Below are 20546 nucleotides of genomic sequence, written 5' to 3'. Positions count from 1 at the left end.
ATATTGTCTGACCGATCACTTAAAAAGATTTAAATATGATTCGAACTAATTTTACTGGATGAGAGGTTTTTGTTTTGTTCTTTGTTGCTATTCTTTCTGTCCAGGCTTATTTGGGTGGATACATGTGATAAAAATCAGATAGCTAGGGAAATTAATCTGTGTTTCTTCATGTAGTTGAACGTACTGAAATACATATGCAATCCTACCACGAATCTATTGTTATTCTCTGGTGCCCTAAACTTTGAGTTTTTCTTGCAAACAAAGGAAGAAAGGAAAGAAGGGAAGGGAGAGAAGGAAAGAAAGCACTAGGTGCTTTTATTTAGCTGGGGCTGGATGGGGTGGGGGGGGGGGGTGTGCAGGGATCATCCCATTTGTTTGTGAGCCTTTGCAAGTGTCTCCTGCTCCTTCAAACTGAGTAATCTGCACCATCCTCTTCATCTGAGCACAATAAAAACTTGCAACCACACCAGAGTTCCCTCCGAAGTATGAGGAGAAATCAGAGACACTCTGCCTGTGTTCTTGTCTGGGATTCCCAAGTGGGACACACGTGCAGAAGCCCCAAAGACAGCGTGAGGGACCCCAGAGTCCCTGGCAGAGTGGGAGATGGCTCTCTGAATGCCACACCCTTGAGGAATGCTGAGGCGTTTAACTTACTCAATTGTGGCTCAACTAAGGCAAATATTTTGTAAAAAACTGTAGGCTGGGTCACAGGTAGGGGCTTAGGGACATAAAGCTGCTTCCCTGTGGGACCACCGCCCTGCCCTCATCCAAGCTATCTAAAGGTACCACCTGTGCCAGGCAGAGATGAGAAGCCCACAGGTGGTGACAGCATGTGAGAAGGGGTGCAGAGACCACCAGAAATGCAGAACAACACCGAAATAGGGGGGACAAACAGAGAATTTTAAACCAGAATAAGACTGAACCACAGACCTGAATTAAATGAGAAATTGATCACTGCATTGTATAGAAATTAAACCCAGAAAGGACCAGTTTAAATTAGCAATTTAACAGTGAGAAGATAGTTCTGAATCAGACTTTAAGACATAAAGAATAAGGGGCACCTGGGTGGCTCAGTCGGTTAAGCATCCGACTTCGGCTCAGGTCATGTTCTCAGGTCTGTGAGTTCAAGCCCCGCATCGGGCTCTGTGCTGACAGCTCGGAGCCTGGAGCCTGCTTCAGATTCTGTGTCTCCCTCTGTCTCTGACCCTCCCCCGTTCATGCTCTGTCTCTCTCTGTCTCAGAAATAAATAAACATTTTTTAAAAAATTTTTAAAAAAAGAAATAAAGAATAAAACTTTCTTTTTTCACACCCCAGTTTGCCACTGGGGTTATAACATTAAATATCTATCTGTTCATGTGTACTACACATTAAAGTAGATGAAATAAAACCTAAATTCTAGTTCAGCTGCTTCATTATAGCCAACACTGTATGTGTGATACTTTTCAAAAACATGAGAATGCCAAGAGGAAGCCAAAACCCATTATTGTATCACTATCTGCCAAATATTTTAATTTAGAGATTTTTTTTTTTTTATTCTGATGCTCAACAGTGTGTGAGAAACACTGGCCACAAATGAAAACAAAAACCCCACTATAACTGAGAGATAATTGGTTTTGCACTAAACTGTAAGAAAGCCCAGCTTATACCTCAGAACAGAGATGATGCTAATGAAAGAAAAGAGAAAGAAAAAAAGAGAAAGAGGGTAATTTAGCAGTTAGAACAAAGCAGCATGGAACTACAAGTAAAAATTTGATTGGCTGAAGATCATGCCTAAAACTTTGAAAATTAACACCCCAGAGTATTATTTTTTATTATGCCTTGAAATGCTGTTTCTTTAAATCACAAAACTATATAAACAAAAAAATTCCCTTTTCCACTGCTGCAAGGAGCTGATAAGAATGGAATTTCTCTTCCCACATACGGTAGGCCTTCTTGCTTTAGTGGAAATGTAAATTTCTACTTTGTGTAAATTGAGTCATACTTTGTTTTATTGTGTTAAAATACGCATGACATAAAAATTATTATTTTAAAGTATGCAATTCGATGGCATCAAATAAATTTGCGATGTAGTACAACCATCATCTCTATCTGGTTCTGAACTTTTTCAATGTTGCAAAGGGGAACCTCACACCCTGTAAGCAATTATTCCCCAGTCCCCTGCCTCCAGCCCATGACAACTACTAATCTATTTTCTGTACTTATGGGTTTGTCTTTTCAGGATATTTCATATAAATGGAATCTTACAAAATATGTGCCTTTGTGCCCATCTAGTTTTACTTAGCATAATGTTTTTAAAGTTCACCTATGTTGTATTATAGATCGGTACTCCATTCCTTTTTTTGGCTGAATAACATTGCATTGTGTGGATATACACATTTGTTTATCCATTCATCCATCGACAGACATTTGGATTATTTCCATCTTATGGCTATTGTGAATAGAGTGATTATGAATATTTGTGTACCAGTTTTTGTTTGAGTACCTGTTTTGAATTCTCTTGAATAAAAAGCTAGGAGTAGAATTGCTAGCTAATGTGATAACTCTATGTTTAGTGTATTAAGAAACTACTAAGCTGTTTTCCACATTCCTACCTGCAATGCATGAGAGTTCTAATTTCTCCATATTTTCACCAAGACTTGTTATTTTTTTATTATGATCATCTAACTGGGTGTGAAGTGTTATCTCGGTGTGGTTTTGACTTGCATTATCCTAATAGCTAATGATGCTAAAAATCTTTTAACGTGCTTATTATCCATGTGGATATTGCCTTTAGACAAGTGTCTATTTAAGTCCTTTGCCTGTATTTTCAGTTGAATTTTTTGTATTTTTGTTGCTGTTCCATACAACTTTGAACAATGAAAGTAAATTTGAAGTCATCTTGACAATTCTCCAGTGTTTTTAGTGGAAACTCCACACGCTGGCCAAGAACAGGTCACTCCAAACTCTGGGCTTTTAAGACAAGATGAACATGGGGTCAAGAAATGGGAGCTACTAAGACACCAAGACTTGATATTTACACACTAAATGGAAAAGCAGTACTTCCCAGTCCAAGCCCTTTACCACAGAAGACTGACACACCCTGACTCTCCTCCCACAATCCCCTCAAGTCTAAGTGTGATCCGTATGTGATGAAAACATTCTACCTTCAGCAGTGGGCGGCAGGAAGGAGCATGGCTCCTTTCACACAGGCCTTGCTCCTACAGCAGCCATGGGAGCCCTAGTCTTGTAAATGATGAGACTAAGACAATGGGAAGCTATAAGACATGACCTAAGTTCACCCAGTTATTATTGTACCTGGGGCTCAAAAATGGTGTCCTGTCCCCTATGTGTTCAAGCTGTCCTTAGCCATAATCTTCTGTATGCCACATCATAAAACCAACAAAGGTTTTTAAGATAGCTGACTGGAATTAGGAGGATCATTTGTCATATTAAAATAATGATGACCACCTGAGGCTATCTTAAAAACTTTAAAATTATGAGCATGTATTTTGACTTAAAAACAATGTTTCAGCTTTAATTAAGGAATTAAATGAATGCATATAAAACATCCAGATCCATCAAATATGTAAAATATGTAGTTTGAGACCATTTGGGGTAGAGATAATTACCAAAGAAAATGCAAATCATAAATGGATTTTAATGAGCCCAACCTAAATACAATTTAAAATATCTGACAACATAAAATAACAGGGGAGACCAATTTATGCTATAATGTATATAATATGAAATGTTAGAAATTAGTTCACTCTTGGGGCGCCTGGGTGGTTCAGTCACTTAAGCATCCGGCTCTTCATCTCAGCTCAGGTCTTAATCTCAGGATCGTGAATTCAAGCCTTGCATTGGACTTTGCACTGGGCATGAAACCTATTTTTAAAAAAGGGCGGGGCACCTGGGTGACTCAGTCGGTTGAGTGTCCGACTTCGGCTCAGGTCATGATCTCATGGTTCGTGGGTTTGAGCCCCGCGTCGGGCTCTGTGTGCTGACAGCTCAGAGCCTGAAACCTGCTTCATGTTCTGTATCTTCTTCTCTCTCTGCCCCTCCCCTGCCAGTGCTCTCTCTCTCTCAAAAATAAATAAACATTGGAAAATAAATTAAAAACAAAAAAAGAAATTAGTTCACTCTCGTGACCTGTTTTTAAGTTTATTTATTTTTTTTGATGGAGAGTGAGTGGGGAATTGGCAGAGAGAGAGTCCCAAGCAGGCTCCATGCTGTCAGCACAGAGCATGAGACCGGGATCAGTCCCATGAACCATCAGGAGGAGATCATGAGCTGAGCTGAAATCAAGAGTTGGTCCTTTAGCCCATGGAGCTACTCAGGCACCCCTTCACTCTTATGACCTTTAAAATGCTCTCAAGCCTTTTTGTTTAGTTATTTTTTTTAACTTCAATTAGTGATAAAGCATGGATGAGAGACACAAAATAAGTGAAAAGCTTAAACTCACTATTTAAAAAAAGGTTGATCATGCTCCAGAGACTAGACTTCTTTTGGCAAGGTATTAAGTAGACTGCGAGGAAGCCAGGTTTGTCCCACCCAGGGCTCTAAAGCCAGTTTTGCTGCTCTGTATCAATCTGAGTGTGTAGGGAACATCAGAAACGGGAGGCCGAAGGTCTAAAGCCACTGAGATGGGAGATAAAAGATGGAGCTAATCAGATGCTTAGATGGTCCTGGAACCAAAGCATGAATTTAGGATGAAAGCACACAGCTATTTCAGTCACAGCAAATAGAACAGAGCATGACCTTCAGGCTGGGGAGAGAATGCGCCAAGCCCCAAATTTCTCGGAGGTCAGGGATTATAGATGAAGGACCGTTGATAAAAATACGGACAGGAGTAAATTGCCTTAGTGCTTTGTGACCTGAGAAGTATATTTGCCCTGCTTTTCTTTCCTGTGTAAGAGAGAACATCCTTTATCTCAGCTACCAGAAAGCATTCTAACATTTTCTCCTGGAATCTCCATTCAATTTTTTTTCCATTCAATTTTTTTTTATAACTCGAACATAACCAACATCTATTGTTCCATTTATATTAGAATGTCTTCAATAATTATCAAACCATTATTCTTCGTCTTAGACTTTGTAATAACACAAGTAGTTCAGTAGAATTTTGGGACTATTCCAGTATTCCTAGTTGGTATCTTCCCTTTGATGGAGCGGGGCATAGTGAAGCAGCAAGAGAAGCTATCGAGACTGCTACATGCAAACTGGAATGCCTTGGGAATCACATTTCTTCATGTTAGATAGTTAATTTGCCTTGAAGACAGGAAGTAAACTATGTAGGAATCAATTTTCCATTGGACTCTTATAAATTTCTCCCTATAGATAAAGCCGACCATTAGTTTTAAACAATAGGCTATATCCTAAATATAAAATACGTTTTCATTTGATATCTGGCAAAATGAAAGAAAAACCATGCAGAAATTAAAATATGGACACATTTATTTTGCTATGGAGAGTGGTATAATTCATTCATATATTTTTCTATGCTACCTTCTCAGACATTTTTTTTTAATTTTTAGTTTTAAGTAGTTGTCTTATGATCATTTTATTGAGCCAACTCTAATTGACAGATATTATTATTATGTAAATCTCCCTGCCACTTGTCCACGTGCCATCTAAAATATAGTGCAGGGGAGAGGTATACAGGATATGAAGTGCTGATAGTAAGGCTTGTGTGATGTGACAATGTGTTCCTCAAAAAATTATGTAGTAGATATAGCATGTCATATGCCCAAATACGATGTTTATTTATTCCTTGGTAGATAGAAACACAGTTTGTTCAGATATCCAGCTTTCAGCAAAGTTGATCCTTGCTCTAGCTCAGAGGTGAATCCTGATTTATCTAAAGTTCCCACACTGTCCAATGGGAATTTCTGTGATGAGAGAAAGATTCTGTTTCTACGCTGCCCAATATAGTAGCCGTTAGCCTCATGGGGCTATTGAGTATTGCAATGTGGCAAGTAAGACCGCAAAACTAAACTTTAAATTTAATTTAATTTAATTACTGTCAATTCATTCATCCATTCATTCATTTTAAAAATTACTATGAATTTCACTTTAATAGACACATGTGGCTACCAGCTATTGCATTGGACACCCTAGCATAACCAATTATGATAATCCCATTGCCATTGCCACTAACTGGATTGACATAAGACATTTGGCAAAATGTTGGCCAACAGATGGGAAGAGAGTGTTGCTGGCAAATGATATTGTTACTGCCCCCATTAGACAATGCCTTTCCCAGCACTGTTGCATGGAACCGGGACACTAACCTTTTCATACCACGAATAATAATACCACGGCAGAGCAAGGATGCTCCTGCATGACCTTGAGACTTCCGGTAAATGAGATAATGAATTTTTCATATAGCTTAAGCCATTTTGATTTGTGTGCCATGTTATTTGCAGAGGAAGCGTCATCACTCATAGAAAGCATCTTCTTCGTTACTTCATGAAATTGTCAGAGAAAGTATTATTTTTAATCTTCGAAATTAGAATAGGCTATTGTTGGAATTTTAATAAAGACAACTTGTATATAGCATATACATTTGATTTGGTAAAGTAGAGTACTTATGTAGTAACAACAATCATAGTAAAGATCAGAGTTGTGAATGTTTCCTATTGTCTAAACTGAAATTCACCTTAAAATCTTATGAAAGGGTAACACAAGTGAAACATATATGCTATTTTGAGGATAAATAAATTGAAATTAGAAGATGTTAATGAGGTCAGACCGCTCATTAATTATGGGGATATGTCTCAATCTTGGGTCTTTTTTTTCCCAACAAAATACTTCTTTTTTAATTTAGATTGGTTGTCTCTGTAATTATCCTTTTTGTTAGTGGCTTACAAGAAGAAAATAAAACTGAGCATTTAAGTATTTGTGTTTGTAATGGTCTAGTTGATTTTGTTTCCAACATATCGCTAGCTCTGTTAAAAGCACTCCATTTTTGAGTCAAGTATGGCAGGAAAATGTCACCTTGAAGAGAAGAACAATATCTACTTTAATTATATTAAACATAAATCAGAAAAAAAGGGATAATTGAAGAAGTTGGGTTTCAGGAAATCTATAAAAATAAAGGATATAAATGTGTGAAGTTGCATGCAGTGAGTGACTCACAAAATTTCACAGCTGAGAAATTGAAGAGACCTAACATTTACTACTATTAAAGGTAATTATTCAAATCATAGGTCTTACAATATCTGCTATTAGTTGCAAATGTTTAGGTAGAATTTAGAAAGTGTGCTTAACAATGGAAGCAACAATTTTGTTTTCATATCTTCTTGCATTCAGAGTAGGAACTGTTTTCCCTGGCCTTTGCGGTGGGGGGGGGGGGTATAAAACAGCCTTTGAACAGCAGCAGAGGCTCCTTAGTTTAGGCATTTTGTTTTTAGACCCTAGAATGGCTTGATGAGGCAGACTTTTTATCTCCTTTTCTAAAGGCATTTAAATATTTGATCATCTTTTGTCTGCAAAGTGTTTTCACTTCATTATGCCCTACATGAAGATAATGCAATAGACTAAAAAAAAAAGAAAAAGAAAAAGAAAAAAAACCCACAACTATTCAAAGTTCTCCTAAGCTTTATGATTTTTTTAAACTGATCTCTGTGCCCAATGTGGGGCTCGAACTCACAACCCTGAGATCAAGAATCACGTGTTCTACCGACTGAGCCAGCCAAATGCCCCCCAACTTTTATGATTTTATCATTTAATTGTATCATTATAAATTTAATGATCAATGTATTCAGATGATATTGGAATTTAAATCTTTTAACCCTTCTGTTTTACCCCTGAGAAGATTTACTAATTTAGCTCACAAAAAACAATTCCAAAATGCAAATGTGAGAATGACCCAAGTGAGACTGGATGGAAAAGGAACTGTTACTGTTAAGAAACTTACCTCTAGATATCACTAAGGTACAGCAACACTGAACAAACATCTATTAAAAAATTATAATAATTATGAAATTTTAATTCCAAAATATTAAACATTTTTTGTAATGTTTATTTATTTATTTTGAGAGAGAGAACGCGAGTGGGAGGTGGGGCAGTGAGAGAGAGGGAGACACAGAATCTGAGCTGTCAGCACAGAGCCCTACGCAGGGCTTGAACTCATGAGCTGTGTGATCATGACCCGAGCTGAAGTCAGACACTCAACCGACTGAGCCACCTAGTCGCCCCCCAAAATATTATATATTTATATAAATATGGTTTCTATTTTTATACTAGAATAGTGAAAGTGATATAACACATGGCATCCATTAAACTGTTATTTTGTGCTAGGCACCAATCTAAGTTTTTTATGTGCTAGGTACAAAGCTTAGGTTTTTAGTTATCTCATTAAAGTCTTATGCAATCTGATGCAGTAGATACTAATCTTATCCTTATTTTACAAGTAAATAAACTGAAGATTAGAGCTAAACAATTCATTTACAATCATGAATAATAGTGGAAAAATTGGAGTGATTTGGGTTGGCCTTATTTGTTTCCTTTCTTGTACGGACCACCATCCTGTTTCTGCCATTGTCTAGTATTAGAAAACAGGGATTTCCCTTTTTTCTCTCATTTTTCTAATGCATACTGGAAAAGCAGGGCACCTGAGTGGCTCAGTCAGTTAAGCGGCCAACTTCGGCTCAGGTCATGATTTTGTGGTCCGTGAATTCGAGCCCCGTGTCAGGCTCTGTGCTGACAGCTCAGAGCCTGGAGCCTGTTTCAGATTCTGTGTCTCCCTCTCTCTGACTCTCCCCTGTTCATGCTCTGTCTCTCTCTGTCTCAAAAATAAATAAACGTTAATGCATACTGGAAAAGCAAGTCAGGATCCTGTGTGGAAAAGAAGGGAAGATTCTGGGGGGGGGGGCGGGTGTGGCAGATCATGATCTCACTGTTTGTGAATTTCAGCCCCCCATCGGGCGGTGTGCTGATAGTACAGAGCCTGCTTAGGATTCTCTCTCTCTCCCTCCCTCTCTCTCTCTCTCTCTCTCTCTGCCCTCCCTGGCTCATTCTCTATGTCTCTCTCTCAAAAATAAATAAAGATTAAAAAAAAAAAGAAAATCATTAAAATTGTTTATACTCAATTTCAAAGCATTTATAGATTTCTTAAAGCTCATACATTGTTGCTTTAGGATGCTAAGTTAAGAAACCCAGATGTAGCATTTATGTATCGATTTGGTAAGAATAGGGCCAGTATATTTGTTCTTCTCCTCCCCCTCCTGCCACAAATCTCTTCCCAGAGTACATGGTGTTAATTCTAGTTGCCAATTCATTCATTTGGTGACACCCGTAATAATGATTTATTACACCACTCAGCTTCTGGGCAGGGCCAGATGTATATCACCCTGGTCATGCAACCCCTTTCTCTGTGAGTGTATAAACTTTCAGGGAATAGTGCCTTTCCTTATGCCTAGTGTAAATCACTCAGATGGTATTATAGCCCTATTTCCTTCTGTTTTGTCCTCACTGGATTTGGAAGCAAATGTGAAAACAGCTTAAAAAGTCATTTACCTGTTGTAAGTATAGCTGCTTAAAACAGGAGGGCTATCTTTTATAGTTATGAGATGTCACAATGACTTTATTGGGGAGACAGATTTAATCAATGTCACTGATGGAACTGTATTAAATAATTACACTTACTCTTTTGACTTTTTCTCTAGTTGGCACTTGAAAAAGCTATCCTTTTGTTCTGGATCACAGTGGAAATCTTTTGTTATAGTGAGAAAGTTAAAGGGTTTTTCTTTGTCTTCATTTATTTCTCCTTTGCCACTTCTTTATACCTTTCAGTGTAGGCTTAATTTATACCAGTAGATGCATACTCATTGGATTAAATGCTTACATCTTAAATTAAAAAAAAAAAATAAGTGTTTTATTTATTTGAGAGAGAGAGAGAGAGTTCAAGTGGGGGAAGAGCAGAAGGAAAGGGAGACACAGAATCCGAAGCAGGCTCCAGGCTCCCAGCTGTCAGTGGCAGAGCCTGATGCAGGGCCTGAACTCACGAACCATGAGATCATGACCTGAGCTGAAGCGTTGTAGGTAGAAATCTCAAAATAGATTTAAAGATTTGGAAATCAGTGGGAAATTTTGTTCCCCTTCCCATTTAGAGTCAAGAGAAAATAGCAGTGTAGGGACATACGGCTGATAGGACCAAAGATAACCTCCCAAAGACTTCTGTGCTCTAGAATGGCATGCAAGCTAATAAATGCAACATAACTCATGAAAGAGTGGCTGAAGTTGAACAAATGAGGGGTGTTTTAGCCAACATCCTATGCCTCAGTTGACTTCTCTTCTAATCAATGTTTTGGTACCACATAAGATTCCATCATTCAGAATTTAGGCAAGCTCCTGGGGCAGGGGTGGGGTGGGGGGGGGGGGGGAGGTGGCAAAAAGATCCAAAATTGCCTGTGTTTAAGATTCTGGGGTTTTTTTATACATTATTAATTTGTATAAAAACAAAATTTTATTTTTGTATTCCAGGGTTGTGGATTTACTAATACTTAATTCATTCACTTAGTGTAATATCTGAAACTTATGAGTTAATTTGTAATTTTTACAACACAATGATGATATATGGCTTGATACCTGGATATTGCTAGTCAATTTATGTATCACTTCTGGGTTTGAAAGTTAACTTAACATATGATATTTAATGTAAATATACACTTTTAAATGACTGAGTCAGAATTGTGATATTCTGGTTATGACATACAATAATGTGTGATTACATCCTTTACCACCCAATTGTAAACTCCATGACAGTAGTGAGAATGACTGCATCCTTAACACCTAAGAAGGTTTCTGGGTGTCAAATAGGATTGGGTGAATAAATACAAAAGTATATATATATCAAAGATGTGATCCAATAAGAAAAAAATATATGAATGGTATAAGCCAAGTTTTCCTTTACTTCTTGTTTTACTTTCCTTTTGAAAGGTCAGGAAACTCACCTTGGGTATTTGTTTAGGTAAAAAAGTGTGCCTGACTCTTGGGTCATATGCCCTCAGAATCGTGCTGGATGAAACAGACTAATAAATTAATTTCAATGTGGTTAATAAGTAGGTTTACATGTTACAGTCCTCTAGTGACTTCTGAAGATTGTTTCTAACTGAAAGTAATGTCTCTAGTATATGAAAAGTGTGACTTGGGGTGCCTGGGTGTCTCAATCCATTAAGTATCCAACCATTGATTTTTGGATCAGGTCACAAAGATGTCTTCACTTTTATGTTATCTAGAAGTTGTACAATTATATATCATGCTTTCTTTTAAACATTTTTATTTATTTTTAAAATTTTTTAAATGTTTATTTATTTTTGAGAGACAGAAAGAGCATGATCAGGGGAGAGGCAGAGAGAGAGGGAGACAAGGAATCCAAAGCAGGCTCCAGGCTCTGAGCTGTCAGCACAGAGCCCATCATGGGACTTGAGGTCATGTGAAATCATGACTTGAGCTGAAGTCGTACACTTAACCTACTGAGCCACCCAGGTGCCCCTAAACATTTTTTTTAAATGCTTATTTATTTTTGAGAGAGTGTGTGAGAGCGCGAGCAGGTCAGAGAGAGAAGTTAGCAGAGGATCCGAAGTGGGCTCTGTGCTGACTGCTAGGAGTTCAATGCAGGGATCCAATTCACAAACCATGAGATCATGACTGGAGCCAAAGATGGGTCTCAGTCGATTAAGCATCTGACTCCGGCTTGGGTCACGAACTCGGGGCTCATGGGTTCGAGCCCCACGTGCGGCTCTATGCTAACAGAGCAGAGCCTGGAGCCTGCTTCGGATTCTGTGTCTTCCCTCTCTCCCCACCCCTCTCTCTTTTAAAAATAAATAAAGACATTAAGGGGCGCCTCAGTGGCTCAGTTGGTTAAGCATCCGACTTCAGCTCAGGTCATGATCTCATGGTTCGTGAGTTCAGGCCCTGCATCAGGCTCTGCCACTGACAGCTGGGATCCTGGAGCCTGCTTTGGATTCTGTGTCTTCCCCTCTCTCCCCACCCCTCTCTCTTTCAAAAATAAATAAAGACATTAAGGGGCACCTCAGTGGCTCAGTTGGTTAAGCATCTGACTTCAGCTCAGGTCAACGCTTAACCCACTGAGCCATCCAGGTGCCCCAAGCATACACAGTTTTATATACATACATATGTGGCATTTTTATAGGGTAAGAATATCTGTATCTTGCACTGGATTCCCTGTATAGGCAACAGTCACAAATGCAAGAAAAAGACTATCACTTTTTGTGAATCTCTTGAGAATTTGGGAAAGGAGGATGCATATGCTTTAACTATGTTGTAAATTAATAAAGGAAAAAAACTACAATTTCTGATTGTCATGTTCCAACTCATTTTTCCTTCCAAGAATGCTCCCTATTCTGCTAAAGAAATGCTGAGTTTGAAAACCAATTGTGTATGATTGCATTTCTTCCCGCCTGTGGCTCCAGCCTCCCTCCCACCACAGCTTGCCTTCCTCAGGCTCTCTGTCCCAGGGCTACGGATCCATGTAAGTTCCAGTGTGCTGTGTATCCTCTGTGACCTCCTAACCTTTACAGAGACAGCTTTTTCTGCCTGAAATATTACTTCCACCTCTAGTCTCCAACTGATTAACCCTACTTGTCCTCCAGGATTCCTCTCTGGTGACCTTTGACCAGGACCCTGGGCAAATCTCTGTCGATGCACATATCAAGCTGCATTGAAATAATGTGCCTTTACCTTCTCTTTTTTTCCATTACTGAGTTGCAGAGTTCCTTGAAATCATTTAGAAATTCATTCACCTCCGTAAGCTCACAACCTCACACAGCATCTAGTACATAAAGGGTCAATAGTCTTATTGAATGTTGACAGTTTTGATAAAAAATGAATAGTAGTGACCAAAAGGGTTTAATGAGTTTTCCTTTGTAGAGTGCATATATTTTTAAACAAAAGAAAAATATAAGCTGAAGGAACGAATGACTACTTTTGGAACTGATTTCATGCAGAAAGAAACAAAGTAGAAAGATATCTGGTAATAAAGGAACCTTCCTGAAGCCACTGAATGATTAAATTCCTATCACATAGTTGACACCTTCAGACTTACTCTCTCTTGAATCATTAATCATATGCCCATTTGAAAGTACCTTACAATTCACAGTTTTTGTAAACAGTACAGTTGAAGTTCATAGGAAGAGATGGAATTTATATTTTGTCAGCTAACCTAGCAATATTCTCTTCTAAAATTTCAACTTGGCCCAATTCCACTTGCTTCCTCTCCTAATTGTTTTCTTAAGACCAGTGATTTTCAACGGATCGTATGGTAGATACTGTGATGCTCCAACCACATGTCCCTTCAGAACTGGAGGACTCATTCTGCACTTGCTGTTTGTGCTGCTGCCTGATAGCTTCCAACTATGACACTTTCCTCTGCTTGCCCTCAGCTGGAGGGGGCCCGTTCACCCAAGTCTCACTCTGCTCTGAGGGCAGCCTACATTCATTAGTGGTTAATGGGGAGCTAAAGGCTCTGCCACTTCTCATCCACTTTGAGACCACTCAGTAGGGCCACTCAAGTTTCAGAGCTCTTGTGGGACTCAGTGACCTTTCCTGAGACTGTATCACAGTGCATCGTTTCCCTTTGCCTAAAGATGGTCTCACCATCCCTTGCCCCTAAAGGTGCCAATTCTAAGAGTGTTTCCCAAAAAATTCTGGCACTTGTGTTGATAATAGACTCTAATGGACAAAAGTGCAGAAATTAGTTGGGAGACTGTTGTAATCTGGGGAATCAATTGTGATCACAGGTGATGAGAAATATTTGGATTTTGAATATATTTTGAAGTTAAAGACAACAAATGTTCTGATATATTGGGTGTAGTTTGTAAGAGAAAATGGGGATTCAAGGATGTTTCCACTTATGTTGGTGTAAGTGCTGGAAAATAGTGGGCATGACCTGTATGTGGGGCTGATATGGGGAGGGGTAATTGAGACTGGATTCATTCTGAAGTATGTTCAGTTTGAGATGTCAACTAGACATCCAGTAGAGACGTCAAGTAGACAACTAGATTTATAGGTCTGCAGTCTGTTGGAGCACTGTGGATAAGAGGTGTAACTTTAGAAGTCTTCTGCATATACTAATTTTTAAAGCCATGAAAATAGATGAGATATCCGTCAGATTGAGCATAAAGAAAATAAGAAGACCAAAGACTGAGACTGGAAATGTTCTAATTTAGAGACTGGGGAGAAGAAGAAGAACCAGCAAGGGGGGGCTGAGATGGAATGACCACTGAGGTAGGGTAAATCCCTGGAGAGTAAAGTCTTGGAAGAAATGTGGGAAAGTAGATAAAGAAGAAGGGTATGGTAATCTATTTCAAATGCTACCTACGGGTCAAGTAAATTGGCTTTAGTTACTTTGATAGTGATCTTGATGACACCATTTTTAATAGGTGATGAGGAAAAACATAATGAAGTGAGAACATGTGAGAAGGGGGAAAACAACACATATTTTCAGTGTTTTACTACAAAGGGGAGCAGAATAATAGGAAAATATTTCACAGAGAAAGTGGAGTCTGAAAACCATTTTTTTTTTTTTTAATTTTTTTTTCAACGTTTATTTTTGGGACAGAGAGAGACAGAGCATGAACGGGGGAGGGGCAGAGAGAGGGGGAGACACAGAATCCGAAACAGGCTCCAGGCTCTGAGCCATCAGCCCAGAGCCCGATGCGGGGCTCGAACTCACGGACCGTGAGATCGTGACCTGGCTGAAGCCGGACGCTCAACCGACTGCGCCACCCAGGCGCCCCTGAAAACCATTTTTTATAAAGAGATAACAGTCTATGTACATGTTGATGGGAATGATCCAGTAGAGTGGGAAAGTGATGATGTAAGGTAAAGAAGGGATTATTTCTGGAGCAATGAGCTTGGGCTGAGCAAGAGACAGGGTTTACTATACAAATGAAGATAGCGACATCAAGTGTGAGTATAACAGTATAGTAAAACTAGTAAATATTTTTCATGTGTTGGAAATAAAGCCAATGTACACAATTAAAGTGTTACTTATGGTGCTGTGCTTACAAGTTATAGGCTGAAATAGTCTCTATGATTTTGTTAGCTATAAAAAATGTACAATATATTCAGATAAGCCATCTGATTTTTTAAAGTATAAAGCGAAAGAATGTTAAAGATGGAATATTTTAAATTTTTTGGCAGTATTATAATTTTAACATAGCTAAATGATAACCTATCTTCTTAATATGGAATAGGTACAAAGCCAAACGTTGTATGTGTCATTAGAAATGTAACTGTGAATAAAGTGTGTCTTTTCCTATATACTAGTATAAGGCAAACACTATAAAGCTCATACTAATGGAGAAAATGTTGAAAAATATACCTAGGAAAAATAAATATCGCTAATATTTTTTTCAGTAATATTAACAAATGGGACAATAGAATGTTATGTTTAAAGCTAGACCTTTGTGTCATATATCACACAAAAAGTACTTAAATGACTGTTTAGAAGATAATATATTTCCAAGAATGGGAATTTAATATGAAAACAAATTATAAAAAGTAGTTAGTGTCTCTCATATATCCTGATTTGACTAATTAGTTTTATGTAATCCATTAAAACATCAGTCAGATTACAGTAGCAAATTTGGTAGCATTGGATCATACTACTTACAAATAGGAGCATCTGGCAACAATTAACCTAAGAGGCAATTTTCTTTTCCATAGTTATTATCCACATAAGTTTAAACTCAATTTATGTTATTATTTATATTTATTCAGAGGCAGACTACATGTAAACATGCCCTTCTCTTCTAACTCTCCCTCATCTGTAAAAAATTTCTACTTCAGTTATGATCTTTGCCCATTTCTCATTTGGATTAAATTTTCTCCATTATCGGTTTGCTGGAAAAAAAAAATCTCAGCTACTGTCACTTGCACCAGAGGTGAATGACTACCATTATTAAGTGAAGGGATATTTGTTGCAGCATAAATGCCCCATTTGTTAGACAAAGCAATCTGGTCATCCCAAGATCTACCTCTTCTGTCACCATAGAAAAGCTGGGGCTCTGAGAAAGGGAAACAGGAGCTAATGCTTTACAGGTGACGTAAAATTTGCAGTTGGTCTTGACCCATGCAATGTCAACCCATATCCTTATGTAGATCAACTCCAATCAATTTGTTTGTGTGAGTTTCTGTAAGAGCAAGTGCCCCTTAAGTAACCAAATTCTTGGTTATTTCTTCTTTGTCTTGCATGTGGTACAATTGTTTCTGCAACTGCTAGTAAGCAAGGAAGAGTGGTTAACATTATGGTAAACTGAGATGTCTGAACTCTGAGAATTTTTGTTTCCTAAGAGGTCTTGGTGAGTAGAAGTTACACTTATCATTGCAGAAACAGAGATCTATCTATCTATCTATCTATCATCTCTCCTCACATATATGATACCCCTGCGGAGGCACTTCCCCAATCTTTTATTTTTAAGAATCCCTGATTACAAAGGTCCACCATTACTAAGCACAAAGAGAAATGGATGCTTGCATTCTAGGCTGAGCACTTTATGTAAAAAAATAATAAATAAATAAATAAATAAATAAATAAATATTAAAAATCGATTTTTTGAGTATTTGTGTGATGACTATTCAAAATACATCATTTCAGATTATTGGATGAATTTTGTATTAAGTCTTTAAGACATTGGTTTTTGTTTAATCCTTTAGTCATATTTCTGTTAATTGAAAAGGTTCGTTACAATTGAAAAGTCCTTTTAAAATAACACCATACTTTTCTTACCACTGCTGCATGGTCAAACACTGTCAGGCTTCTGGTCTCAGGGCATGACAACAAGAAAAGAAACACAGAAAATGCTACTCTGTTGGTAAGGTGAAGCATTTTCTATAGGTCCTGAGCAAGCAATCCCAAGTCTCTTCTTTGTTTTACCATTTTTGTAGACTTCCCACTCAAACTAGAGCTTCTTACTCACTGGATAATCTGAGTCATTAATTATATTTGCTTCTTCAATATATAGAAAGCAAGAAGAAGATGATGAAGTTGGGTATATAGCTTGGGTATATAGCTATTTTTTAAGCAACAAGGCAAAGTTTAAATTACTGCCATTAACATTGAAGACAATGTTGAGTTGGAATTGTATCCCTTAAATAAAATAGCCTACAAAAAGAATTCTATACTTTGCTAAAACAATCTCCAACATCTATTTAGACTGATAGCTAGGGCTATTTTGTTGGTCTCAAAGGCTCATGATAAGCTCTAAAGCTTGTGTAAATTTGTGGGCATAGGCATGCGTTTGTGTGTGTGTGTGTGTGTGTGTGTGTGTGTGTACATGAATACATCCACTAGCATTTGAAATAAAAACTTCTATCACTCAACCATATAACTCAAATAATATGTATAATAGGAAGCCACCATATGGAAGATTCACACACTGTGGGGTATAAACATCAAACCCAATGTCTTGAAATATTTAAAGCCATATGTGGTAACAAATGTTTGCATCAGTAACCTGGATGTAAACTGAATTTTTGGTGCAGTATTCATATCCCCTGGCTTAATTAACCTGTATTATATTTCTCTAAATTTGACAATATGAAAATTTATGAGTGCATTTTAATGATTTCTCATGTACTTTCCTATAAGTTTCCTATATTTCAGTAACAATATGAACTCAAATTCTTTGGCAGATCACATTTGTTCCAACTGGAAATAAAAATGTGTTCTGGGTTGGGAAAGGCAAGTTGGGTTTGGGACTGAGATGTAATCAGATGATTTTTGACCATGGTTCATGAAACCTTCATTCCCTCTGGTGAAAACCCAGCATGATAAATTGAATCTTGGGACATGGAAAGTCCCATCACATTATGAATTCTGTTGATAGAATGCTGATGACAAAGAGGTTACAGATTATTTAATTAGCACAATGAGAGCTTTTCAGATTATAAATTTATGGAAATATTTTAAACTAAGCCCTATTTTTATGAAATTTGTTGTTCCTTCACAGATATAAAAAAAAATAAGACAAAGAACTGCAAAAGACCAATGCAGCTCTAAAAAAGCTGTAGGCAGCCCAGCAGAGAGCTGTAGGGCAAAAATTGCCTATAGAGAAGTATTGTGTAGAGAAATCAACACGAGGCCCTAATATGCTAATCATGCTCAGTCATTGGCTGGGGGCTGCCTAGGGAGAGTGTGTATCTGACTCAAATACTGTAATGGATCCCAGAGGTAGACAACTTAGGCTGTTATCTGACTGAACACTATGCAACAGGTTCATTCTTTTTTTTATTTAAAAACATATTTTTAATGTTTATTTTCGAGAGAGAGACAGAGTATGGGCAGGGGGAGGGGCAGAAAGAGAGGGAGACACAGAATCCGAAGCAGGCTTCAGGCTCTGAGCTGTCAGCACAGAGCCTGATGTGGGGGCTCAAACCCACGAGTGGTGATATGATGACCTGAGCCAAAGTCAGACACTCAACCAACTGAGCCACCCAGGCGTCCCCAACAGGTTCGTTCTTAAAGGTATTTCTGAGAGGTACACATTTATTGATTCCACATTAGTAAATACCAGATTTTTTAAAATGCCATTCATAATAACAACAAACATTATATGTAATAATGACAATAAAGTCCTGCAAGAATTTAAGAAAAAAACATAAAACTATGGAAATAATAATAGAATGACTAAATTCAGAAGTATACAATGATTATGGATGGCAATAGTCCATATAAATAATTACTCTACAACGTCAATGAAATTCTAGTTGATAGCTTAGAAAGATTTTTTAAAATATTTACGAAATATAAGATCTTAAGATATCCAAGACATTCATGAGAAAGATTAACAAAATGAGGAGGCTTATCCTACCAAATATCAAGGCTTATTATAAAGCTGTAATAAACAAAAAAGATAAAAGTCATAGGTCTGCTGAGTGGTAGGGTCAGTGCTTCGAGAGAACATCCCCACAGGGAGACCCGGAAGAGGCTGGCCCCGGAAGAGGCTGGCTGGGCTGCTGAGCCTACTGGGCCAGACAGTAAGAGGCCAGCAGGAAAAACAAGATTCTAGCAGAGACATCAGCTAAATGTGGGTGGGTAACTCTAGCCCTAGGAAGACCAGCCCTTAAAAATTGTGGGAGGAATCAGTTCCTGGCTAATCCAAGTCAGAGTCAGAAAGCCAATCAGACAGAGGCCTAGATGTAAAGTTCAGTACTGAGGATCTTAAAGCACAGTCCAAGCAGACTGGGATGCTGGGATGGTGTTTGAAACTACCAAGACAGGCCTGGAACTTGCTTCCAGCCATGAAGCTGGAGGGAGAAGACGTCTTCTACCATAGCAACTGCAAAAAGCCAGGCATCACAGAACTTGTGAAGCTTATGAAGGAGGCTTACCCAGACCACACACATTTTGAGAAAAACAATCCCCATTATGACCCATACAGCAAAGAAGACAATCCCAAATGGTCCTTGGTAGATGTACAGTTTGTTCTAATGATGAAGCATTTCATTACCCTGGCTGAGCTCAAAACTCATCACCAAGCCCTTAAAAAATATGGCTCTCTTAGAGAGGCAAACCATAAAAGAGACTCTTAACTACACAGAACAAACTGAGAGTTGCTGGAGGGGAGGTGGGTGTGGGATGGGCTAAATGGGTGATGGGGATTAAGGAGCGCACTTGTGATGAGCACTGGATGTTGTATGTATGTGATGAATCACTAAATTCTACTCCTGAAACTAATATTACACTATATGTTAACTAACTGGAATTTAAATAAAACCCCGAAACATTAAAAAAATATATGTATGGCTCTCTTTACTCGCCAGAGACTCTCAATTCATCCCCTGACTCTAGAGGAGTTTGATTTTATTTTGAACCTGGAGAAAAAGGAACCAAGTTAACTGGGATACCTTTGCTGAAATGTGCAAAACATTACTCCAAAGAAGTTAAGCTTTTAGAAGACAAAAGAAGGTGTAAGGAGGCTTGCTTATTATGTTCACCTGGGATTGTATACATGGGTGGTTTTCATGTACCTTTTTCAATAAAACATTAATATAAAAAAAAAGAAAGTAATACACTGAAGAACTTAAAAATAAACCTATCAATCTATCATATCTTAATAAATAAATGTGTAAAGGATGGTTTCAGCATTTAGTGTTACCAGATAAGTGATTTCATTGCATATAGTTTTAGGAAGGAAATGGAGCCATATTCTATGCCATACTTAAAAATCAAATACATTGGGGCGCCTGGGTGGCGCAGTTGGTTAGGCGTCCGACTTCAGCCAGGTCACGATCTCGCGGTCCGTGAGTTCGAGCCCCGCGTCGGGCTCTGGGCTGATGGCTCAGAGCCTGGAGCCTGTTTCCGATTCTGTGTCTCCCTCTCTCTCTGCCCCTCCCCCGTTCATGCTCTGTCTCTCTCTGTCCCAAAAATAAATAAACGTTGAAAAAAAAAAAATTAAAAAAAAAAAAATCAAATACAAGTGACATCACCAAGATGGCTACATCTTGGCTGTTCCTGACTTTGATCTCTCTCACAAGAAGAAGAGTTAATATCTACTGAGGAACAAGACACTGCCGAAACAATCCTAAATCACAGGGT

General features: G+C 38.2%; 1 protein-coding gene across 1 annotated transcript in view; it reads left to right on the top strand.

Moving 5' to 3' along the window:
- LOC101095597 (thymocyte nuclear protein 1-like) overlaps nt 1–19846 on the top strand; it is a 28149-nt gene extending 8303 nt beyond the window's left edge. Inside the window, exons 3-4 of the mRNA XM_023257856.2 lie at nt 19112–19518; nt 19750–19846. Of these exons, the coding sequence (XP_023113624.2) occupies nt 19112–19518; nt 19750–19846 (504 nt within the window). The remainder of the gene's footprint in view (nt 1–19111; nt 19519–19749) is intronic.
- Nucleotides 19847–20546: the final 700 nt, after the last annotated feature.

The sequence above is a fragment of the Felis catus genome, chromosome C1 (assembly GCF_018350175.1).
Source record: "Felis catus isolate Fca126 chromosome C1, F.catus_Fca126_mat1.0, whole genome shotgun sequence".
In the NCBI taxonomy this organism is placed as follows: Eukaryota; Metazoa; Chordata; class Mammalia; order Carnivora; family Felidae; genus Felis; species Felis catus.
This window is presented reverse-complemented; position numbering and strand designations above follow the sequence as displayed.